General features: G+C 35.4%; 1 protein-coding gene across 4 annotated transcripts in view; it reads right to left on the bottom strand.

The window, feature by feature from the left end:
- The window catches only part of LOC118187156 (uncharacterized), a 91,052-nt gene that overhangs the window by 44,512 nt on the left and 23,361 nt on the right, over positions 1 to 23,179 (bottom strand). Inside the window, exon 1 of one of the 4 annotated variants that reach the window (XM_085817908.1) lies at positions 14,162 to 14,353. The exons of 1 other annotated variant lie outside the window; for it this stretch is intronic. In XM_085817908.1, coding sequence (XP_085674034.1) covers positions 14,162 to 14,315 — 154 coding nt within the window. In that variant the 5' untranslated portion in view covers positions 14,316 to 14,353. Of the gene's footprint in view, positions 1 to 14,161; positions 14,354 to 23,179 lie in introns of those variants that run through there. 2 more of the 4 variants (XM_085817906.1, XM_085817905.1) reach the window with 2 other exon arrangements.

Here is a 23,179-nt window from a genome sequence, read left to right as displayed (position 1 = left end):
ATCAAAGACAATATAAAAATAATATAAAATAATATAAAAATAATATATAATAACAACAGTGAATGTACATGAAGGTATAAAGGCCAGGAAAGGTATTAAGTAACTTAATTCTTTCTAGTGGGGGAGTTGGCAAAGTGTTCTCTTCGTGTCTGACTCATGAGTGTAGGGTGTCCGAAAATTCTTCAATCAACTTCGGGGAATTGCTGCGGGGAAGTAAATATTACTTCCCCGCAGTTGACACAATACCAATGGTTGCATTTAAATATCAAAGGATTTTAAGCAACTTGCTCACTAACCACCATGAAATAGTTGAAACAGCAGAATGACATTGTAAGACACCAATTTACAGCAATTACGTAGATTCTCATCACCAGCACATAATTACTGGCAACCTGAATATCATACAAAACCATCAACTATAAACACCAATGAGTTATGGTACAAAATTTAGACCAGTCAGAAACATGACTACAAATTACTGTTACAAGACTTTCGAAAACAACATCAACGAATTTATAGTTAAAGCAAGCTATCAACTGAATTTACCCATAGATACCTTCTTAAAATGGAAAGCTAAAATTCTTCAACGCATATCCACCGAAATCAGTCACCTCAAGTTTAAAAGTACACTGAATTGGTCGTAACTTACATCAGATATTAAAGAATTAAAACAGCTTTTTACTATTACAAAAATAGATAAAGCATCTAATAACTTTAGCATTATATGAAAACAATTCTACGCAGAAATTATTCATAAAGAACTTCTCAACGCAACTACTTATCAATTAGCCAACCTTACAGAAACATCTATAATAAACAGGATTAAAACTTTTCATAAGAAACTCAATATTACTTTCAATGCAAACTACAACAGATTTACAAATCTTTATGCGATTCCCAAATTCCATAAAACACCATTAAAATTCAGATTTATAGCTAATGGAACTAATAATTACAAGAAAAATGTAGACTATTATTTTTCAATTCAACTTAATAATATCTGTAAATTTATTTTCAATGATTGTAATACTAATCATAACTATTGCTGGATCATTCATAACACTACTGTCATTAATACCATTCAAACTATTAACATCCAAAACATTAACTGCTATGACTTTGAAAACTTATATACCTCACTTCCTCTAGAAGAAATCTATACCAGTCTACTTGATCTACCTAAACTCTTCCCTGATATGCTCAATATCATGACACTTGACAAATGGAAAACCTACCTAAAATGCACACTTTTTCACAACTACATCAAGTTTCAAAATCAACTTTTTAAACAAGTCAGAGGATTGCCAATGGGCTTACATTCCAGCACCTCGATCTGTAATATCTTTTTATTTGTCAAAGAATTTAACTTTCTAAACAAATCTACAACCACAAGAATTAAATTACTACAAACACACCTACAGATATATTGATGACCTTATTACAATTAATAATTTTGGTAAAATTGAACACTCCGAGATTTATCCAATTGTCTTACACTTAACTAATAATTCAGAAAATAGCATAGACTTTCTAGATCTTCAAATCATTAACTACAAAAAAATTTTACTTTTTGACAAAACAAGAAACTTCAATTTCAATACTAACAAATTAATAAATTGGAACTCCAACATATCCAAAAAAGTAATTAACAATACTATAATTAATCAAATACAACGAATAAAAATTATATGCATAGATACAATAGATTTACTACGCGAAATTTTGCTCCTTATTAAAATTCTCAAAAATAATCTAATACCCATTCAATTTATCAACCATTGCCTTAAAAGCGCAGGCGTTAAATACTCACTCTAAATCATTTAACTGATAGGGATATGATAATTTGTTCCTAAACCTGAGAAGGCGGTATAAGTTGGATGACTATCAGTTGAAGGATTTGTATATAGTGTAATTACTCAATTGTATATATTGTAAAAAGCTAATTGTCTTCAGACTTATGCTGTTACTAAAAAAATGGGCCTATTTCATGACTTTAGTCTGTCTAATAGCTCTTGGACAGTGAAAATTCCTTTTTTCCTTTCTTAAATTCTTAATCATTGCGACACGACAATTAGCCAGAAATTCATTAATTTCCATTCACTAGTATTTTCAAAAACATTTTAACAGACAATCTCACTCAAATAAGAATTCCACATAATACATCCCTCAAGAATTCCGAGTCCCACCCACTACCATAAATTACTTCACCCAAGTCTTACCGACTGATATTATTCAAAGCCCCCACTGCCGCTAAGAATTTTCAGACACCCTACACTTATGAGTCAGACACGAAGAGAACACTTTGCCAACTCGCCCGCTAGAAAGAATGTAAGTTACTTAATACCTTTTCTGGCCTTTATATCTTCATGTAAATTCACTGTTATTATTATATATTATTTTTTATATTATTTTATATTATTTTTATATTGTCTTTGATTTGTTTTTACAAAGTTTGCATTATTTATCTTATTTCTCGTTTATTTCAACTTTACTTTGAATTCGATTTCATAATGACAATTTCCAATGTTTAATTTTTACAAATAATATAGAACTCAAATGCATAAACATGAAGGTGTCGGGGACGGTTACTCGGGTTATTTCGGATTTGTCAACAGAAATTGCATTTTACTCCAAATTGAATTGACTAAAATGCTTCATATGAATAAGTTCTTTGAGTATCAGCATTGGTTCATTATCCCTTCTATTCGCGGAAATATTTGGCCTGACTAGAATTGCTGGTTTGGCTTTAACTTGTAACTCGAGTAAAGACGAAACACCTTCGTATTTACGTATTTTTATCAATTATTGTTCTTTGAACGGGAGTTGGTTTGTTCCCCTTGAAAAGTCAACTAATTTCCGATCAATGACAATGATTACATGTTTTTAATTTTTCCTTTTACAATTGAAATTTTATTCTTCATGATGATTTAACTCCAGTCCCCGTTAGAACATTATTAACATTTTGCTTTCAAATTACTTCAAAACATCTTTTAAAATATAACTTACCAGTACGGATTCACTCTTTTAAAATAATTCTACTTTAATTAAACTTAGGATATAATATAATCAATTAATCAATATTGTTTAGGAAATAAATTATTATTAACTAACTTTGCAACAATTGCGCAAGTAGTAGTAACTTGTTTTCGCACTAAATGAATTTAAGATTATATATATATATATATATATGTATATATAAAGAAGGAAAAAGGAAGTTGCGAATATATATATATATATATATGTGCGTGTGCATGAATGTGATATTTGCAATAATATATATATTGTTGCGTGCGTACAGGTTCGTTACGAAATGAATGCACAAGTCCGATGAAAAATGAACAAAAATTTATTATTATCACAACAAAAATGCTTAAATTTTCTCAAATTATCATGCAGTATTACAATATCTCACAGTAGTTATCTTTTAACTACTCAAATGTCCAATAGAACGTAATTCAAAACAGCTAAAGAACGCTAATCCGCGAATTCGCTACAATCAAAAACAGCAATTTTCTTAACAACAACAAACTAAGCAACAACTACGAACTGAGATGTTTTCCTCCTTTTATAAGATTTTAAAATCACGCGCTAGATTTTTCCAGTACTTTCTCGAAATCAAAAAGAGATATTTATTTATTTAATGCACGCGCTCTTGTATTTTCAATTTTCTGGCTTAGCTTTCTTTTAATATTCGTCACACGCTGCACTGCGCGAGAAATAAAACCATTTAATTTATAATTGAACTAACATTAGCTTTTTAAATACCAAATTCGTAACACTGTCCCCTTCCCAAGGACTGCACGTCCCGGGCAGTACAATCCCTGGACAGGAAGCCAAACTTACAACTGAGGCATAAATGAAACTGAGGCATAAACGACTGAGGTATAAACATTACATTACAATAAATGTAATAGATAACTTAAACAAATCAAATGCTATCAAGTACTAAATACAAAACAAATACTAAATGCAAATCAAATACTAAATACAAAACAAATACTAAATGCAAATCAAATACTAAATACAAATCAAATCAAATACACATTTAAAAACAAAAAGGACCATGGTCTTATACTATCTACAATTATTTACATTACGTACTATGGCCATAGTAATGGGCTAACCTGTCGTAGTGAACGACTTTAGGTTTAGAGTTCGAAGACATACGGATCCGAACCACGACGTCATTCAGCCTGTTTAGGACCGTGTACGGACCCTCCCAAGGTGACTGTAATTTCGGACAAAGTCCTTTCCGTCGATTCGGATTCCACAACCACACTTTGTTTCCTTCGTGGAATTGATGTTCAGTAGCTCTTGTGTCGTATCGGGTCTTCATCCTCTCCGTCGCCAAGTTGACTCGCTCTTGTGCAAAGTTGTGCATCACTTCAAACCGGGCCTGGAGATCTTGAACATATTCCTCAGACAATGAAGGAGCATCCGGAGGGCGACCAAACAAGAGATCACAAGGCAGACGAAGGTCACGACCGAAGAGCATCTGTGATGGGGAATAGTCTCGTGGACAGCTCTGCGGTAAGCCAGTAAAAACAGTGGTAATTTCTTGTTCCAATCCTGTTGATTTCTGGAAACCACTAATGAGAGGTTATTAAGGATGGTTCGATTGAACCTCTCTACCATGCCGTCCGACTGGGGATGTAATGGCGTCGTTTGGGTTTTGTCAATGCAGAGTAGTTTACATAGTTCTTTGATTACTGCTGTGGCAAAATTCCTTCCCTGATCTGAATGTAACTGAAGAGGCACTCCGAACGTGGAAATCCAGTGCTGTATCATTACCTCAGCTACTGTGACAGCCTCTTGATCAGGAATAGGATAAGCTTCAGGCCACTTGGTAAAGTAATCAATGACAACGAGTATGTATTTGTTGGAATCATCAGTTCGTGGCAGAGGTCCTAAGATGTCAAAAGCGATACGTTCAAAAGGCGCACCTACGTTGTAAAGTTGCAGCTTGCCTCTACGTTTTCTCGGTCCTTTTCTACCTGCACAGGCATCGCAAGATCGGCACCACTTTTGCACGTCATCCTTTGCATTATTCCAGTAAAAGCGCTCACGAACTCTCTGTCAGGTCTTCATTATTCCAAAGTGACCTCCCGTAGGGCTGTTATGTAGTTCTTTAAGGACATCAGGAATCCGGCATCTTGGAAGTATCAGTTGCCATCGGAATATCTTCCCATCATCCGATTCGAATTTCCGGTATAAGACGCAGTTTCGAATGTGAAGTGAATCCCAGAGTGCCCAATATTGTTTGGTTGTAGGACTACAGATAGAAATGTCCTGCCAGGTAGGTTTTCTGTTTCATGACTCCATTAAATCAAGTATGGGTTTAATGTCGCGGTCTTCCAGCTGGTCTTTCCTGACTTCATCATCACTCCACGGTTCTCGATCAGCCGATGTTGATGTTGTAATTTGTCTTGCTACCGGAGTCAGCAGCACCCTGGAACAATATCGGCAGCTTTCTTGGCAAGGTCTTCTAGACAGGGCGTCGGCGTTTCCGTGTGATGATCCCTTACGATGACGGATAGTGATGTCATAATCTTGGAGTCTCTGTATCCACCTGGCTATTTGATCCTCAGGATTTTTGAAATTTAAAAGCCAGGCCAATGAGGCATGGTCCGTGCGGAGGAGGAATTTTCTCCCGTATAGATAATGATGGAAATGTTCTACAGCTTTGACTATGGCGAGCAACTCTTTTCTTGTGACACAGTAATTCCTCTCCGGTTTAGACAGGCACTTGCACCAGTTAGCTACTACACGTTCTTGGCCGTCTATTTCTTGGGACAAAACAGCACCGACACATTCATTGCTTGCGTCGGTTTTGAGAATAAATGGTCTGTCGAGCTGAGGATACGTCAGGATTGGAGCAGATGTTAAAGCTTCCTTTAAAATGTTAAATGCATCCTCGCATTTCTTTGTCCACAAGAATCCTTGCTTGCTATCTGTCAGCTTGTGAAGTGGTCTTGCGATGGAAGAAAAGTTCTTCACGAATCTCCTATAGTAGGTGCAAAGCCATAGGAAGCTTCTCAGCTGATGGAAATTTTCGAGAAGTTTCCAGGATTTAACGGCTGACACCTTTTCAGAATCCGTGCACACACCTTCTGCAGAGATGACATGTCCCAGATAAGTCACTTCCTTTCGGAACAATTTGCATTTAGCGGGACTCAGCTTCAGATTGGCCTCTTTCAGTTTCTGAAGCACCTTTCTAAGATTTTCTAGATGCTCTTCAAAACTTTTTCCGACGAAGATGATATCGTCCAGGTATATCAGACAAGCTTCGTAGGAAAGACCTTTCAAAACAGTCTCCATAAGGCGTTCGAATGTTGCCGGCGCATTACACAGTCCAAACGGCATCACCTTGAATTGCCAAAGCACTTGACCCGTAGTAAATGCCGTCTTTTCTCGGTCATGAGGGTGTATTTCTACCTGCCAATACCCACTCTTTAAATCAAGCGTTGAGAACCACTTGCTTCCAGAAAGAGTGTCTAGAATGTCGTCAATTCTAGGAAGAGGGTAACTGTCTTTCTTCGTAACCTCATTCAACCGGCGATAGTCAACGCAAAATCTTGTTGAGCCGTCTTTCTTTCTGACGAGAACGATGGGAGATGCCCATGGACTTGCTGAAAGCTCGATGACATCGCCTTCTTCCATATCTTTTAACAGTGTTCGCACCTCTTCCTGTTTAGCAAACGGTAGACGCCTTGGATGTTGCTTGATCGGGGGATGATCGCCGGTATCTATTCTATGTTGTGTCAAACTAGTTCGACCCACGTCAGAAGACGAGCGGGAGAAAACAACTTGAAGATCTTTAATAATGCGATCGGCAGCATTCTTCTCTTAATCGTTTAATTGCGCATTCTGAAGTAACTCTGATGTAATGCTTTCTGAAGGCACGGATTCTTGGATGTTACTCTTTTTTTCAACGGTGGTTACTGGAGTACATGCTGCAACCACTTCACATTTCTTAATAATTCTCACCTTCTCAGTTATATTGGCGACTCTCACCGGGATAACCGTTCTGGATAGGTCGACGAGTGTTGAGACTACTAGTACTTCTTTTCTGCTATTACAGTTATTTGGATATTCTATGATGCCGTAGCGGAAATTTCTGTTTTCGGCTAATGATCCAGGAAGTAAAATTTCTGTTCTTGCCGGTATTGTGATATTGTCTTGTGCTATGATTTTATGGACAGATTTAACTTCTTCATCATTAACTCCAAATAACGCTATGTCTTCAGATGTAGAATGCAATTCGTTATTTTTAAAATCCAAGGAAAAACTGTATTTCCTTAGAAAGTCCAATCCGAGTATGCAGGAATCAGTGATCTCTGCTACATATGCCGTGTGATGGTAAGCGGCACTTCCAAACGTGATGTTAACATTTACTTTTCCGTCGATGTCGATCTTCTCACCGGACACAGTCTGGAGGGTAACGCAGGGTGGCGTCCAGATAAGTTTGTTTCCTAGTTGTTGAGCCAAATCTTTTCGGATGATGGTGACGTTGGCTCCTGTATCTATAGTCATATTGCACGGAACTCCATTAATATGTCCTATTATGAAAAGTCCATTACTGCCGCCTCTCACTGCAGAAATCTGAAGCGCTTTAAACGGGGGCTTTTCATTATCTGGCAACCTCCGCCCCGCGAGATGGCCACTAATTAGTTTCCCTGCTGCTTGTTAGAAGCGGTCTTAACATCAGTACCCTGGGGTGTTTTGCAGTTTCGTCGTATGTGTCCTTCAGCACCGCAGTTCCAACACTTAACGGTCGGTTTCTTCTCACCAATATTCCGTCTCAAGTCGTTCAGTTGTCTAGTTAAATCGTCTAGACGAGCGGTGACTTGATCCCCTGGCTCCTGGACTTGAGCAGCTCTGACTGGGTGGCGGTCTCGACGAGTAGCTTGCTGGGTCTCGACGAGTAGCTTGCTCGAATTTCATGGCGTGCACTAAAGCGCTTTTCAAATCTTTAACATCGGCCATTCGCAGTGCTTTCTGTATTTCAGGGTCCCGAATGCCATCGATGAAATATTGCATCGACAGAATTTCCCTCGTTTCTCTCGGGCACTCCGTAAAGACGAGGTGGGACAGCCTTTCAACATCCGTGGCGAGTTCCTGGAGTGATTCGGAGGGCTTCTGTTGACGGGATTTTAATTGAAGCCTGCTATAGTCCTTTAAACATTTCTCGCCAAAGCACAGCTCCTATGCCCCGGATAGACCTTCGAAGTCAAGTCTTTGGTTCTAGGGAAGCGTCTGCAGTATATCCGCTGCGTCTGCTCGCAGAGAAGCGGCGAGATGACAAGCCTTAGCTTGGGAATCCCATCCATTCGCATTCGCAACTATAGAAAATTGGGTCTTATACACTTGCCAGGATGTCTTCCCATCATATGTGGATAGCTTCAGAGGTGGACGAGCAGGCATCGGTAAGAATTTAAAATCATCACTCTTGCTCCCTGCCGACGCTACGAATTTCTTTAAAGTATCCATTTCTTTGGCAACTGCAGAAACTCTCTCATCAATTTGTTGTTCGATTTGTTGTTTAACGGAACAAACTCTTCCTTCTATTTCTTCTTTGACTGAATCAACTCTGCAACCTATTTTTTGTTCCACGGCCGAAACTCTGTCTTCTATTTGCTCTTTCACAGAAGAAACGTTTTCTTCAATTTGTACAACTTTAATTTCGACCGCGTTTATTCTGCCTTCCATAGCCTCAAATTTATTTTCTATTACGCATGTAATTTCTCTTTTCATTTCGTCCTGACCTGCTTTCATCTCATCTTTAAGTTATTTCATCTCTTCCTTAACGGATTCCTGGCCCAATTTCATTTCTTTCTTAACGGATTCCTGGCCCAATTTCATTTCTTCCTTAACGGATTCCTGGCCCAATTTCATTTCTTCCTTAACGGATTCCTGACCCAATTTCATTTCCTCTTTAATTTCTTCTTTAAAAGATGTTTGGCCAGCTTCCATCTTTTCTTGGAACGCAGCAAAAGCAGTAATGAGCTGTCTCAATTGTTCTTCCATCCCTCTTGTTATTGGCATTCAAACCCCACTCCTGACACCAAAAATTGTTGCGTGCGTACGGGGTCGTTACGAAATGAATGCACAAGTCCGATGAAAAATGAACAAAAATTTCATATTATCACAACAAAAATGCTTACATTTTCTCAAATTATCATGCAGTATTACAATATCTCACAGTAGTTATCTTTTAACTACTCAAATGTCCAATAGAACGTAATTGAAAACAGCTAAAGAACACTAATCCGCGAATTCGCTACAATCGACAAGAGGTGTTTTCTAAACAACAACAAACTAAGCAGCTACTACAAACTGAGATGTTTTCCTCCTTTTATAAGATTTTAAAATCACGCGCTAGAATTTTCCAGTACTTTCTCGAAATCAAAAAGAGATATTTATTTATTTAATGCACGCGCTCTTGTATTTTCAATTTTCCGGCTTAGCTTTCTTTTAATATTCGTCACGCGCTGCACTGCGCGAGAAACAAAACCATTTAATTCATAATTGAACTAACATTAGCTTTTTAAATACCAAATTCGTAACAATATATATATGTGTCTGTGTGTGTGTGTGTAAGATAAAAATAAGTAAATCAAAATTATAATTTAAATTAGCAATAGTTCCATTATTTTCTCTCTCTACTCTAAAAATTATAATAACTTTTTTGGACTGCATCTTTTCTAGATGAATCCATCTTGCATGCCTTTCGTAACGCTGAAGACGTAGCTAGTTTGGAACTTGAACTCAAAATTTCGAGAACCAAAACCTTTCTAATATCAACTAAACCCTTCTCTTGGTGAGCCTCCATATCGGATAATTGCGCACTTCAGCTTCAATTCTCTTGCACCGAAGATGTTACTTCGCTTTGCTTTGTCGTGCCGCTAACTACGCCGTTATCTAAAATGTGATACTCTATATAAAACTGTGGCGTGTGTGTTCATTTGTGATGAAGAATATGTTTTGATAATTAGTTTGTGTCCATCAATAACAATTATGTTCGATTCTGCGACGTCTGCTTAGAAGCCTGTCCTTCGAGTGTCATCTTTCTAATTATGCAGTAAAGTCTTTCTAAGTTATAACGCAGAGAGCCGTGGCCAGACCGTTGCAGCTTTCTACAGCAAGTCATCATATTACACACACAGACATACACACACACGTATATATATATATATATATATATATATATATATTCATTCCATTTCATCACAAGGTAAACATTTATCTGCTCGGTTTCGTGCAACCCTTGGCAAAGTGGCTATCTAGGAAACGCATGCTCATTTTCCCCTTTAGAAAATTTTCAACAAAATTTTGTGATCTTGCAGAAATTTTACCACAGTTTCTTCCATTGATAGCAAATTCCACAAGCTTATATTTTAAAACTAAGCTAAAAAATATCACGATTTGTATAAGACCGTTTAGAACTTGGAATTAAAAAAAAATTACCTAAATGGGCGGCTTTATTCGAGTGAAGGATTGTTATGAGCATGGTTGGCTGAAGAATGGCTGTGCGCAAACTTGACAGAGTTTGCACATTTTGAAAATTGGGAGACTTTTACTCAGGTCACTGATAGGAACGTACTGTAGCTTATAACGTTTCAGTCTTAAAATATGTTATTAATAGTCTCGTGAAATTTTCTTACTTCATAATCATAATCTGGTAATTGTACAAAAAGTTATTAAACTAAAAATGTTTGTTATTTTTATTACAAATAATGGTGCGAATATTGAAGCCTACTTCGTTTTCTAGAGTACGAATTCAGTAAAGTTTGAATAAGATCTCCACTTTGAAAAAATGTTATATTGGTCAGTAATATTTATAATAATCTCCATATAAATACTCGTCACGTAGCGTCTTAAACTCAGAAACCTTTATGTTATGTAAACTGATATTTTAAGCAAACATTTCGGTCTTCAAGTTGTAGGCACGCCCTAAATGCCGCCCGCGATTTTAATAAAAATTCTCGGTCAATATTTGTCCGTACGGGAGTCAAAGATTTATAAAACATTTTTGTTATTGGAAGTAGTATATGTTTTACGACCAATGCTTACGAAAATAAAAAATGGTGCTCATGTGAGTATTTCGACCTCATGAAAATAAGATCGTTTGGTTTTTGTATTGATGGCTGAATCAGGAGTCCGCTCCGACCGGATGTTTATAGTAATTAATATATGATTTATCGTTTGGAATGTAAGTTTCTCTTTACTTTTTTATTGTATGTGGCAGCAATTGGAGTAAAAGATAGAACTTCATTCCTGTGACAGCCATGTTATGGCTCGCTGTGTTGCAGTAAATTTCGCATAACTAGAATTAATGTAATAAATAAAAGTGAACATTACAGTCCATTCTCTCGTAATTATTTTTGGTTAACAGCCGCGTGAAACTGTGTTAAGTACGCATTAGACGGGTAAGGACTTTTGTACAAGCAGTGTATATTTTTTAAATGATTTTAGATTTAGAAATGATCTCTAATCAAATTCACATTTTGAATTGTAACATATAAACAGTTTACAAATCGAGGAGAGTAACTGACAAGCAATTCTCCAATCAGCTGCTCAAGACATTCTGCTAAATTTCTTTAAAATTATGTTACGTTTTACAGCTGGTGCATTTTTGGCTTAAAACAACAGTGATGCCGATATGCATCAAATAATCACAAAGAAATAAATGGCAAAAAGTGATATTACGTTACGCTTAAAAATTATTTTATGCAATGATAAATTCAACAAAATTATGTTATGAAGTAAGCAATAATTGTAGAATGATTAATAGAATAATATTATCTTGTGTCATATTTTATACAGAGAGCTGCGTAAAAATACAAAAATCATAGATTTAAACGTCTAGCATGCATTAAAGAGGCAGATCAAGGTATATCCATAGTAATCCTAGATTGTAAATTAAGTAGTAATATCTAAAACCTAGGAAGAGGAATGAGTTACAATAATACTGAGGAACAGTTAAAAGCAGTACCCGCATAACCGTTGGAATTTAAAAGCTAGAACTTTAATTAAATATTTTTTATAAAATGATTTATGTTCTTCGCAAACTTTGATATTTTGACTTTTAGCAGTTTATTTCGTACTAAAGAATAGCTTGTATTAACGTAATATCCGACAATAATAGTTAAGTAAAGGCTCTTTAGTACATAAATTTATTTAAAAATGTTTCTAGTTACAATGCATTGACATCACTTTTTCTGCTGTATAACATATACACATAACAAAAAGTCTGATGTGTACACGACATGACACCCTTGCATGGAATATTAAATTAATTATAGACATTTTTCATTTTTCCTGCATTTCATTTAAACTTATTTCCTCAAATTTCATCAGATATATATTTCTAATTCAATTAATTCAGTTTTTACTTCGCTACAAGGCAAAAATACATAAAACCTAAAAATATCTGTATTAAAAATTGAGAAATATAGAAAAATTTGAAATACCAAATATAGTTCAAACAATTTTTACTATTAAAATCAGAGTTACTACGCAAAAGTAAGTAATTCGGGCAGCGGATAAAATGGCAGATTTTTCGGTGCACAAAACTGAAAGTTTATTGTTGGTCCCACTCGGCAAAAAGACGCTGCAGATAAAGAAACTGAATTCATTGTTCTGCAAAATTTCATAATGTAAAAAAAAAAAAAAAAAAAAAAAAAAAAAAAAAAAAAAAAATCTGAAATGTTTCAGATTTTAAATTACGTCCAAAGGGGCGTTTTTTAACATTTTGTGTGTTACCTTTCTTTATTAAATATCATGTTCCTCGCACTTAAACCATAAGATCCAGTGCAACAGCAATATCGCAAAATAGTTTTAAAACGAGCATATCTTTAGAATTTCCGATACAGAGACTCACGCGCTGGAGATAAAAATGTTTTTTCTGCACAACGTTGCCATTGCTGGCTTTGAAATCCTTGAGTTTGTTAATCAAAAATTCGTCAAAGTTTTAAAAAATAAGAAATCGATCATAAAACAAATTTCAAATTTCAAATTTGGTCTTCCACATGTTCATATTCGTTGGAGGATTACGTTATTCAAAATTCGATGACTCTATGTACCGTTATTTTATGACAATGTGAGAAATATACATACATTTACGCAGATTTTCATTATTTAATTTCTTCAAATATAATGCAGGACTCTAACATTTTATGGCAACAGTTTGAAAAGTGAACCGACATTTATCCGTCCGACGCAAAATGCCAAAACGAAACTAATAGTCCTTCGGGATTCAAATGCCTTTGGACTAAAAAAAAAAAAAAAAAAAAAAAAAAAAAAAAAAAAAAAAAAAAATGGCTGCTGTGGTAAAGAAATGAGTCCTAACCGCACTTAACAACTTTTAATTTGTTGATAATTCTACAACTATTGCATGCAGATTAGCTAAAGGCATAAAACCCTTAACCGGATGATAAGAATAGCATAATTCAATCATTTCTAAAGCAAAAAAATTACCAATTTACCAACATATAAGAATAATAATAACAATAAAAAAACCGAGGATACGGAGCAGAGTAACAGAGTGGGTACATATATATTTATGTATTTTTAGTGCTGCCATTTGCATCCAAAAAGAGAGGTGCACAACAACATGTTATAGCAGCTCTATATACAAAATTTCTACGCTCTGAGGCTACTCGTTTTTGAGTTATGCGAGATACGTGAGTAAGTACATGCATACTTACTCACGTACGTACAGATATCACACACACACACACACAAAAAAAAAAAAAAAAAAAAAAAAAAAAAAACGCATTTTAATCCTTTTGCAACCCGTTTTGGGGAAAAGAGTCCTTTATTGTGTCCTTATGTATAGAAGTCACGCAAAAACATCGTTAAATTTCATTCGATAGCATCAAAATGGATATTTTCGCTGAAATATGACACCCAAAATTTTTTTAGATTATAATACTTCCTTTACATCGTAGAAGGAAGTAATAAGCGACTCCTCTAAAGGATGGAACATTGACAAAAACTTATTTTTTATTAGAATGATTGCTTGTAAGAAATATTAAGAAAATTAATTTTTCCCTTTTCGAATAAGCGAAGTTTAGTTAATATTCGCTGGAGTTTAGGAATATTATTTCTAATCGAAAATGATTGTTTATATCTATAAGGAAAAAGTATGTATATGTACCTAATTTACAGGTAATAGCGTACCAGCACCTGCCGACTGCTTCTTCTGACATATCACCGACTCCGTCTTCCAATCCTGAAACCGTCAAACTACACAAAAAATAAAGAAAAATCGAAGCTGAGAAGCTCAGCTTGTTAACTATTGCAATTTTCATTACTTCTGTTTACTGGTTTCAACTCCCAAGGAAATGTTTCAAATTCAAGTATATATAAAGGCAGGACAATTTTAATTTAAACAAATATATTTTAAGCAACACGAATATCATCTTTTATAATAGAGTACGCTGTTCAAATATATTGACCTGTCGTAACTTCGCATTAATCTGGTGTATGAAATACATTACTATAGGAAAATCAAATGAATGAAAAATATAGCACATCAATATGGATTGTTCGTTTTCCTTGAAATACTGTACAAACAATTCTTTAAATGAAGCCTTTTTCTAAATAATGTGCCTGTTAGCGTGGTCATGTTTTCATTCGTCATTTTACCGAATACACGCGATGTTGCTTTAGTAACATGAAAAGGCTACAAACTTTGAATGTGGTCTGAGACATGTCATGTAATAACGCATGAGACTAAAAATATAATTCACTTGTTGCATTCCGCTATCTGGCTCTATACAGAGGCTATTCGCACATTTTTAGATGATTTTCATTTTAATTACAGAAATACTTTACCTAACATTTTTCTGTTTTAAATATTGTATTTGGTAACTCTTATTCTTCACTATTTTTATACATCTTAATTTCCAAGATAATAATGTCTTTTGTAGTATCGGTAGAAGCATTTTATCACATCGCTCTCAAACACCTTCCCAAAGTCTAAGGAGGTTGTAGGTCGACGTTTGGTCAACCCGCTTTTTAAAAGTCTAAAAGCGCAAAAATACATTAGTGACAGAACATGAGATTTAGTAGGGATATGAGTGAAGGATATGGCCTTGATACCCATTTTTTTGTTCCATTTTTTTTCCCCAGGATTTTAACAGTAGATTCGGCCAGCGGGCAAGAAGGCAGATAGTTTTGCCTGTTGCTTGCCTTGTCTTGATGCATTTCTACTGATTGATGATATTGTGGAAAAACCAGCAACAATCATAAATCCCTTTGAAAAGCATTCTTTAGATTCCTTGAACCATGTTTTAAGGTTTCCCCCCCCCTCCTCTTTGATGATAATAAATGGATCTCTTTTTATTGAAGTCATTTAAATACCCGCAAAATTAGTTTATTGTGACAACATTTTTCTATTTTCCGGATAAATGTTTTTCATAAAGAATCCTGCAATGCGTTCTGCTTTCGGAGATATGTCGTGGAGAAAGGCGATGCACATTATGTTTTTTCGCCTGTTTAAGATTCAAATCAGCATTAATTACTTTATTTACAGTTGACAACGAGTATTTTAACACTGAGTTGTTGATTAATTACTTTACAGCAGAGACAGTGATTTAAATTAGAGTTTAAAATTTTCATAGGTAAAAAGGATTCAGAGGTAAAAAGAATATAAATATATAAAAAGATAACATATGAGTTCAATAGTTTGTTGCAAATATTTTATACTAAAATTGGTATAATCAGCTAAAAATTTTTTATAATTAAAATCATAAAATCGCAGTCTCTAGATTAATTATAAACAAAATCTAGAATAGCCGCTGTGCGTAAAAGAACAAAATGAAAGGTAAGGGAAAATTCATTTCGTTACAAAAATTCGCTAGAGTGCAGAAATGTAAATCACAAGTAAGGACAATGATTTAAAATGTCCCAGCCGACCAAAATAAATAAAATAAACTTAATATATCAAAATGATCCTTAACAAATCTAATTTCTTCCAAATACACAGGACATTCCTTAGAAAGAGCATCATGTTTCTCATTATATTTAGTACTGAAACGTCGATTGTATTCTTTGCAATTAGTACAGCGAACGAAATCAGAACACTTAGAACGCAGTTGATTCTCCGCACACACTCCACAAACGGTTGTGCTTTTACAAAATCTTCTAGTGTGCCCGAAGGCCAAGCAGTTGGTGTATTCCAACCGATTGTTATTCTCTGCTCCTCCAAAATAAAATTTTGACACTCTCGTGAAACATGAAAACTTCTGTGAGATATTTCCTGTTCTGAGGCTTTCATTTTAGACAATGGGCGAACACAGCACCTCATGAACATTCCATTTTTAATGCCTCTGTAAGTACTTCGTCTGAAAGAAAATTAGAAACACTGTAATTAATAACCTTATGTCGTATAAATTTTCTACGTTTTGGCGTTACAAGTTGATTAAGTTTTTCGTAATCAATAACCGCTTTTTCCAATTTTCTACATTGAAACTTTGAGTTCTGGTATTAACAAGATCACAGAATGGATTACACTAAAGAATTTGGAACATGTTGAAATGCAAAGGGATCTACGTAAGGAAGACAAACTGGTCTTTACTAAGTCTAACTACTATATCCCCATTCTTTCTGAAAAAAGAATCTACAACACCGATTCCAATTTTTTTCATCAATATTATTTTTGTTTCATCATATACATCGATATCTTCCTTGAGGGGCTTTAAGATGATTTCTTTATTTCTCCAGGAATCGGTATCTTCGTTCTTCTTATAATTGTATATTTCACTTGAATTTTCTTCACCTCTTCCTCTATACATTGTCAATTTCTCGTGATCTAAAAAATCACGAATCTCACAAACTTCTTTGGCAATAAAATCCAGTTTGTCTTCCTTATGTAGATCTCTTTGCATTTCAACGTGTTCCAAATTCTTTAGGGTAATCCATTCTGTGATCTTGTTAATACCAGAACCAGAAGTTTCAATTAAACCTTTATAAACGCGTTTTTCTTTCAAAGTTTCCACTACTTTGTTAATATCACATATCAAAGTAAAGATATCATCTTTTGTACAGTCATGTGCAAATTCTCTCTCATACTTAGTAGTAGTTTTCTTAGATTCGGCTTCTTACCGGTATGCTAAATCTCCAGTAAGTTAGAGAATCATTTGAAGATGCAGAATTCACTTCCAAGATTTAGTTTTATGTTATGTTCTCCAACATTGGCAACTTTTGGAATACCAGATCTTAAGTTCTTATGCCTCCTTAAAATTTCCACGAGTTCTTTAAAAGTTTTCAACTTTCCGAAATCGATATCTGCATATCATATGTCACACCGACATTATTCACAACAGTATTGAAGGCTCGTATCTTGATTGCGTAAACGTGCTTCGAAGAACTTTCAGGAATTTGTACTATGTAACTATAATTAGTATGCTTTTTGATGATAGTAGCAGGTTCCGTCCATTTGGCATGAACTTTGTTTTGACTATCAGGAATTAAGACTATAAACCTATCACATTCCTTAATTTCTTTATGACGAGTTTTCCAGTTATGGTAGAATGCATAAGCGTGTTGCTTTCCAACGGCTGTAAGTCCTGCATATTCAGTAGCTTTTTCTAACTTCATCTTTACATCATTTAGATAATCAGTGACTGAGCTTAATTGTCCATAAAGAACAGGAGTTTCATCAGTCCATGACGTCTTCAAGATAGACAAAGGGCCATTAGAACGTCTTCCATAAAGCATCTGAAAAGGACTAACACCAGTTGTAGCATTAGGAACTTCTCGATAGGCCCAAAGTAAGTATGGTAAGTGTTTCTCCCAATATTTTGAATATTCTCTGATGGTATGATGTATCATTCCTTTTAAAAGAGCATTAAAGCTTTCTACAACGCCGTTTGAAGTTGGATGGTAAAGAGTTGAGACCTTGGGGACGATCCGATCCTTTTCAAAAACTCATTGAGTCAACGAAGTAGTAAAATTAGTTCCTTGATCCGAAGCAACAATCTGAGGAATTCTAGTGCGTGTAAAGATTTGCAACAAGGCATACCATGTTGAGCTGGCGTTCAGATTCTTCAATGGTATCGTTTCAGGCCATCTTGTGCATTGATCAACAGCACACGAAACATATTTATAACCTCAAAAGCTTGGTTGTATAGGTTCTAGGATATCCACATTTATTACCCGGAATGGTTCGTTAGGATGTGTTACTGGCGCAATCGGAACTTCATCAAAGGGACGCTTTTTAGGTTAAAGTTGACAAGAAGTACAAGTATTATAATATTCATTTACATCTTTCTTGACTTCAGGCCAATAGAAGGAATATCTCAAGCGTCTTCTTGGTTCGCAGATGACTTCCCCATAAGCTAGAATGTGTTAAGTTCAAAATTGGTTTTCTTCTTTCTTTAGGAACAACTAACTGGTGAATTCTTTCTCCTAAAATTTTATCTTTATGATATAAAAAGTTTTAGATAAGAATAAAGTATTACTTCCATTCTTAGCCTCTTGCCAGCACGTTTTTAAAGATGGATCATTCGTTTTTTGAACCCGAAATAGTTCTGAATTCGAAAGACATTGATCTTGGCTCGTGCTACCTTTGGAATCATCCTTACCTGTATCTTCATATACAAGAGCACAACATTCTATTATTTTCTTAACAGTTTCATTACAGTTTTCATTAATTAGGTTGGTTTTACCTATCATGGTTAAATATTTCGTCAAAATTTTCAGTTTCATAAAAATGTATTTCAATCAAGCTATCGTTAGTAATGTTTACATTTTTGCATTCAAAATTAAACTTTCGTTTATCCTCTCCACTTAACTCATTAAACGCACTTAAAGACAAGAGTAAATCATTACATAACTTATCCACCATTGCACATGTTATAAAAATAGGTGACATAAATTTATCATCTTCAGAATACATTACTAAAGGTAGATTAATTAGAGGAGCTTTTAAAGATTGTCCGAAAGCTGACGTGAGGATAACACTTCCATGTGGCGTACGGTATCTTTCTGGTACAATGTCAGTCTTGACAACGGTTAATTGTGTGCCTGTATCTGTTACAGCATTAATTAATTTAGCATCACAAATAAGTTTAACAGTTGGCAATTCATCGATTAATTCCTTAACTTCTTGATTCACACTAAAATATTTAGACGCTTTGCTGTTACGGCGTTAGAATTATTCTTAATTTCTTCCTTATTAATCTTTTCCTTATTTTCCTGCAACAATATATTATGATACTTAGAATTACATTTTGAGCATTTTAATTGAGAAGGGAAATTTTTTGTTCTACAGTTCCTATCGAAACAAAGAAAGCACCAATTAGATTCTTTTAAACTATTTTTCCTTCCTTCCGGGGACATAACGCATTTTTCTGAAGTATGATTTCCGCTTTCACAAAATACGCAAGAAAAAGTTCGAATAGCTTCAATTTTGCTTACATTACGGGAATGCCGGCGCCAAACGTGTTGGCGTTGAATGAATTTCGAGTGTGTGATGTAGCCGTTCCTCAATAGACACTAATGCCGGCTAGCTTTAAAAGGATTTATTAACAGAGCACACAGGAACGGTTACAAACAAAAGAAATATACATAAAAATGAAACATATACCAAATGGAACATCAAACATTGAGAATAACATAACATAGTAAGCTATCATCATGGCGGCTGGAGGTCGACTGACGTTTTTTCATATCGCCACGAGATGGCGTTTAAATAAAATAGTTCGGTTACAGTTCATGACATGAATAAAATAGTTCAATTACACTTAAATAGGTCTGTTACATCCTCCCCCTCTGACTTCGTAGACGTCTCGGCAAGAAGTCAGGAACTGACCTTTGTCTACTTTGCGCAGCGAGCGGAGAATCAGATGAATGGGCTCCAGTTTGACAAGCAGGAAATTTAGCGTCACCAGCACCTTGTGCAACAGGTGCAGATTCGGGTGGTATTACACGTTTCGGGCGTCCTCTTTTCTTTAAGGGAACCACTGGAGTTACACGAGCTGTGTTTTGAAACTTATTTCGATCTTGATATGGATTCAAGGCTGAAACATGATACTTGCCGAGAATTTTGTCTGGTTCATGAGGATCGGCAATATCATAAGTGGTTGGAGATCTTGTAGTCACTATCACATAAGGACCATCTCTCTTCGGCATGAATTTAGTAGTTTTCTTCAGTAGACCTTTGCTGATTGGGTGGAGGGTGACCCAAACTTTATCTCCAGGAACGAATTTCGGTGTTTCTCTTCGTTTTCTGTCAGCATAACGTTTCTGTTTATCTTGATGCAATTCGACTCTTTCTCGTACCTGTTGTACATTTCTTGCAAAACGTTTCAAATATGGAGTAATTTCGGGAACAAAATTATCGTTCTCAATTACGGCTTTTATATCATGCTTTACATCATCTAAGGTTCGTAACTCTCGTGCAAATTGAAGAAAAGCAGCAGAATGTCCAGTTGAATCACATTTGGCTGTATTCAAAGCAAACCTTATTAATGGCAGTTTATCCTTCCATGACTGATGGTCGTTACCAACAAGTATTGCTAAACGTGGTTTCAGATCTCTATTCTTCCTTTCAACTGGGTTAGATTGTGGGTGATAGACAGGAGTAAGACTTTGATCAATGTTCAAGATATAGCATAGTTGTTGCATAACAGCACTAGTAAACTGGGTACCATTATCACTTATTATTTTCCTGGGTAACCCAAATCGAAGGGCAACTTCCTCCAAAAGAATAGTGGCACATTCTCTGGCCGTGGCTTCCTTTAAAGCAAATAGTTCTGTCCACTTCGTAGCACAGTCCTGCACAATAAAAATCCATTTTTCACCAGACGGTGTTTCATGAAGGGGACCGAAAAGATCAATTGACAAGGTCTCAAAACGTTGAGCATAGACTGGAGTTTGAAGTAAGCCAGATGGCTTTTAGTGGCTTCTCCCCCTACTTTGAAGACAGTGTGATATTTGTTAAGCAATGCATCAGTTGCAAGTCGTTGGGCTGTAGTTAATTGCTGTCCTTCATTTTCTCGTAGTCGGCAGTTGTTTACAACAACTGGGGTTTCTTCCAGTACTTGGGATTGATGAGGTTTCACGAAGCTATATTTTCTTCGAGGTTCATCAGAAAAGTTCCACTTATTTTCAGCAAGATTTAAAACAATTTTAGCTTTTTGAAGAAAGTCAGTTCCTAACAGAGTCGAGTTATTTTTGGCATCAGGCAACACAAGGAGCGGAGTTTTGAACTCTCTGCCTTCGAGAAGAATGATTTGTTCGGTGCGAAGTACCTCTTTTTCAGATACCAAACCATCAGCGAAAGACACCTGTAGTGTTGTCTTTTCAAATACTGCATCTTGTTTTTGCAGAATATGATAGAGGGATTCACTTGCAATTGAGTGACTAGCACCACTGTCGGCGAAAGCTGTACCGGAAACACCACCAATACTAAATGGAAATACAGCAGTCCGAGTGGAAGATAAACAGGATCGGATTTGGATAGTGCCAAAATTTGATGAATTTGAAGTCTTTGGGGGGTTACAGTCTGGACATTTAGACTTGATAAAACCAGGTTTCCGCACCCATAGCATGTTAAAGGAGGTCGCTTTTCCTCTGTTTGTTGCTGAACACGATTTGAAAAGGTTTTATGAGTTTCCTGTATGTCACTTGTTCGATTTTCTACTTTGTGTTTGGATGGATTAGTCGGTTTGTAAGAATAGTTTCGCCTGCCAGGAAGCTGAGTTTTATAGTTCGTATTTTTAACACGTACAGCTTCATAATCATCCAATTTCTGTACTAATTCAGATGAACTCTTTATTTTTCCCCAAGTATCAATAAAATGCTCCTTAACGTCACTACTGACTCTTCTTTTAAGCTGATCCGTCAGGACCAAGTCTTTCAGTGATTCAAAGTCTGTAACATCGAGACTATGGAGCCATTCTTCGAGATAATTGTTTAATTCGTAAGTAAAATCTTTCCATAAAGACCCAGGGTGTTTTTGGTGTGTAGTAAGTTTAATTCGAAATGATTCAGCATTTAATTTGAATCTTTGTAGCAGAATCTTCTTGATGTAAGAATAATCTTCTAATTTGTCTTTTGGTTCTCTTAAAATAATTTGCGAAATGTCTATAGGCAGAAGAGGTAGGAGATGAGTGATGTAATCTATTTGTTTTATATTAACTTTCTCACATTGTCTTTCAAAAATTTTCAGGTAGGTTGCAATGTCAGAAGTTCCTGTAAATTTAGGGATTAGGTGTTGAATATTTGTTCCAATAGCTGCATTTGAAGCAAAGGCGGCATAGTTAGGGTTTGAGCTAGCAGCTGCCAGGTTTAATTTTAAACGTTCCAATTCTAATAAAAGTTCTTGTTCTTTTCTTTGACGTGTCTCCAGATCGTTGCTTTCACGTTGTTTTTGTTGTCTAGTTTCGATTAAAGTTTCCAGAAGATTCCTGGTAAAAGCCTCATCATAAGTGTCAGAATTGACAATAAGATCTTTAAGATCTATTACTCGCATAGTGTCGTTTACAGTGAAACCCAGTTCTGCAGCGAGAGTTTTTAAATCCTCTTTTCGCGCTTTGGCAAGGTAAGCCATAATTATATGAGAGGTCAGGGGGGAGGGAAAAGATGAAGTTGAATTTGTTGTTATTTCGATTTTATTCACAATACAGTATTTTAGAATTAATAATTCCTTTAAGTAAAATGTATATATTTCTATTAAACAGCATGTATGAATGTAAACAATGTTACTCATACATTTATATACCACTATTAAACAGTATTTATAAATGTAAACAATAATACTCACAAAGTTTATTATTTCGGAGTCGTAAAAATATCATAAAATGCCCTCATAAATTCAACTTATATCAAGAAAATAACATATAAGAAATTGCTCAAAAATTGTTTACTACTTAGCAACATACATAAATGTCTTACCATAAGCTTTTATATTTAAGCTGAATTCTTCGAAATCTTAATCTTAAAAAAATATTAAGCTGATTAAGCTGTAAGGATCTTAAGTTTTACTAACGTTTATTTTATTTTAAATCTTTACTATCACTTCTTATTTTCTACTTCCGGCCAGAATTATAAGCGTGAAGGAGTTTATGCAAAGTTGTCTGGCGAACGCCAAGTATTTAAGTGTGGCCTTTTTGCCAAGCAGGAGAGAGGAAGCCGTGAGTTCGAAGCAGGCCGCTTACCTTAGAAG

Source organism: Stegodyphus dumicola, chromosome 6, assembly GCF_044657685.1.
Source record: "Stegodyphus dumicola isolate Sdum_Otavi_A_Nest chromosome 6, ASM4465768v1".
NCBI lineage: Eukaryota > Metazoa > Arthropoda > Arachnida > Araneae > Eresidae > Stegodyphus > Stegodyphus dumicola.
The sequence above is the reverse complement of the archived record's forward strand: the minus strand, read 5'-3'. Positions and strand labels throughout refer to the sequence as shown.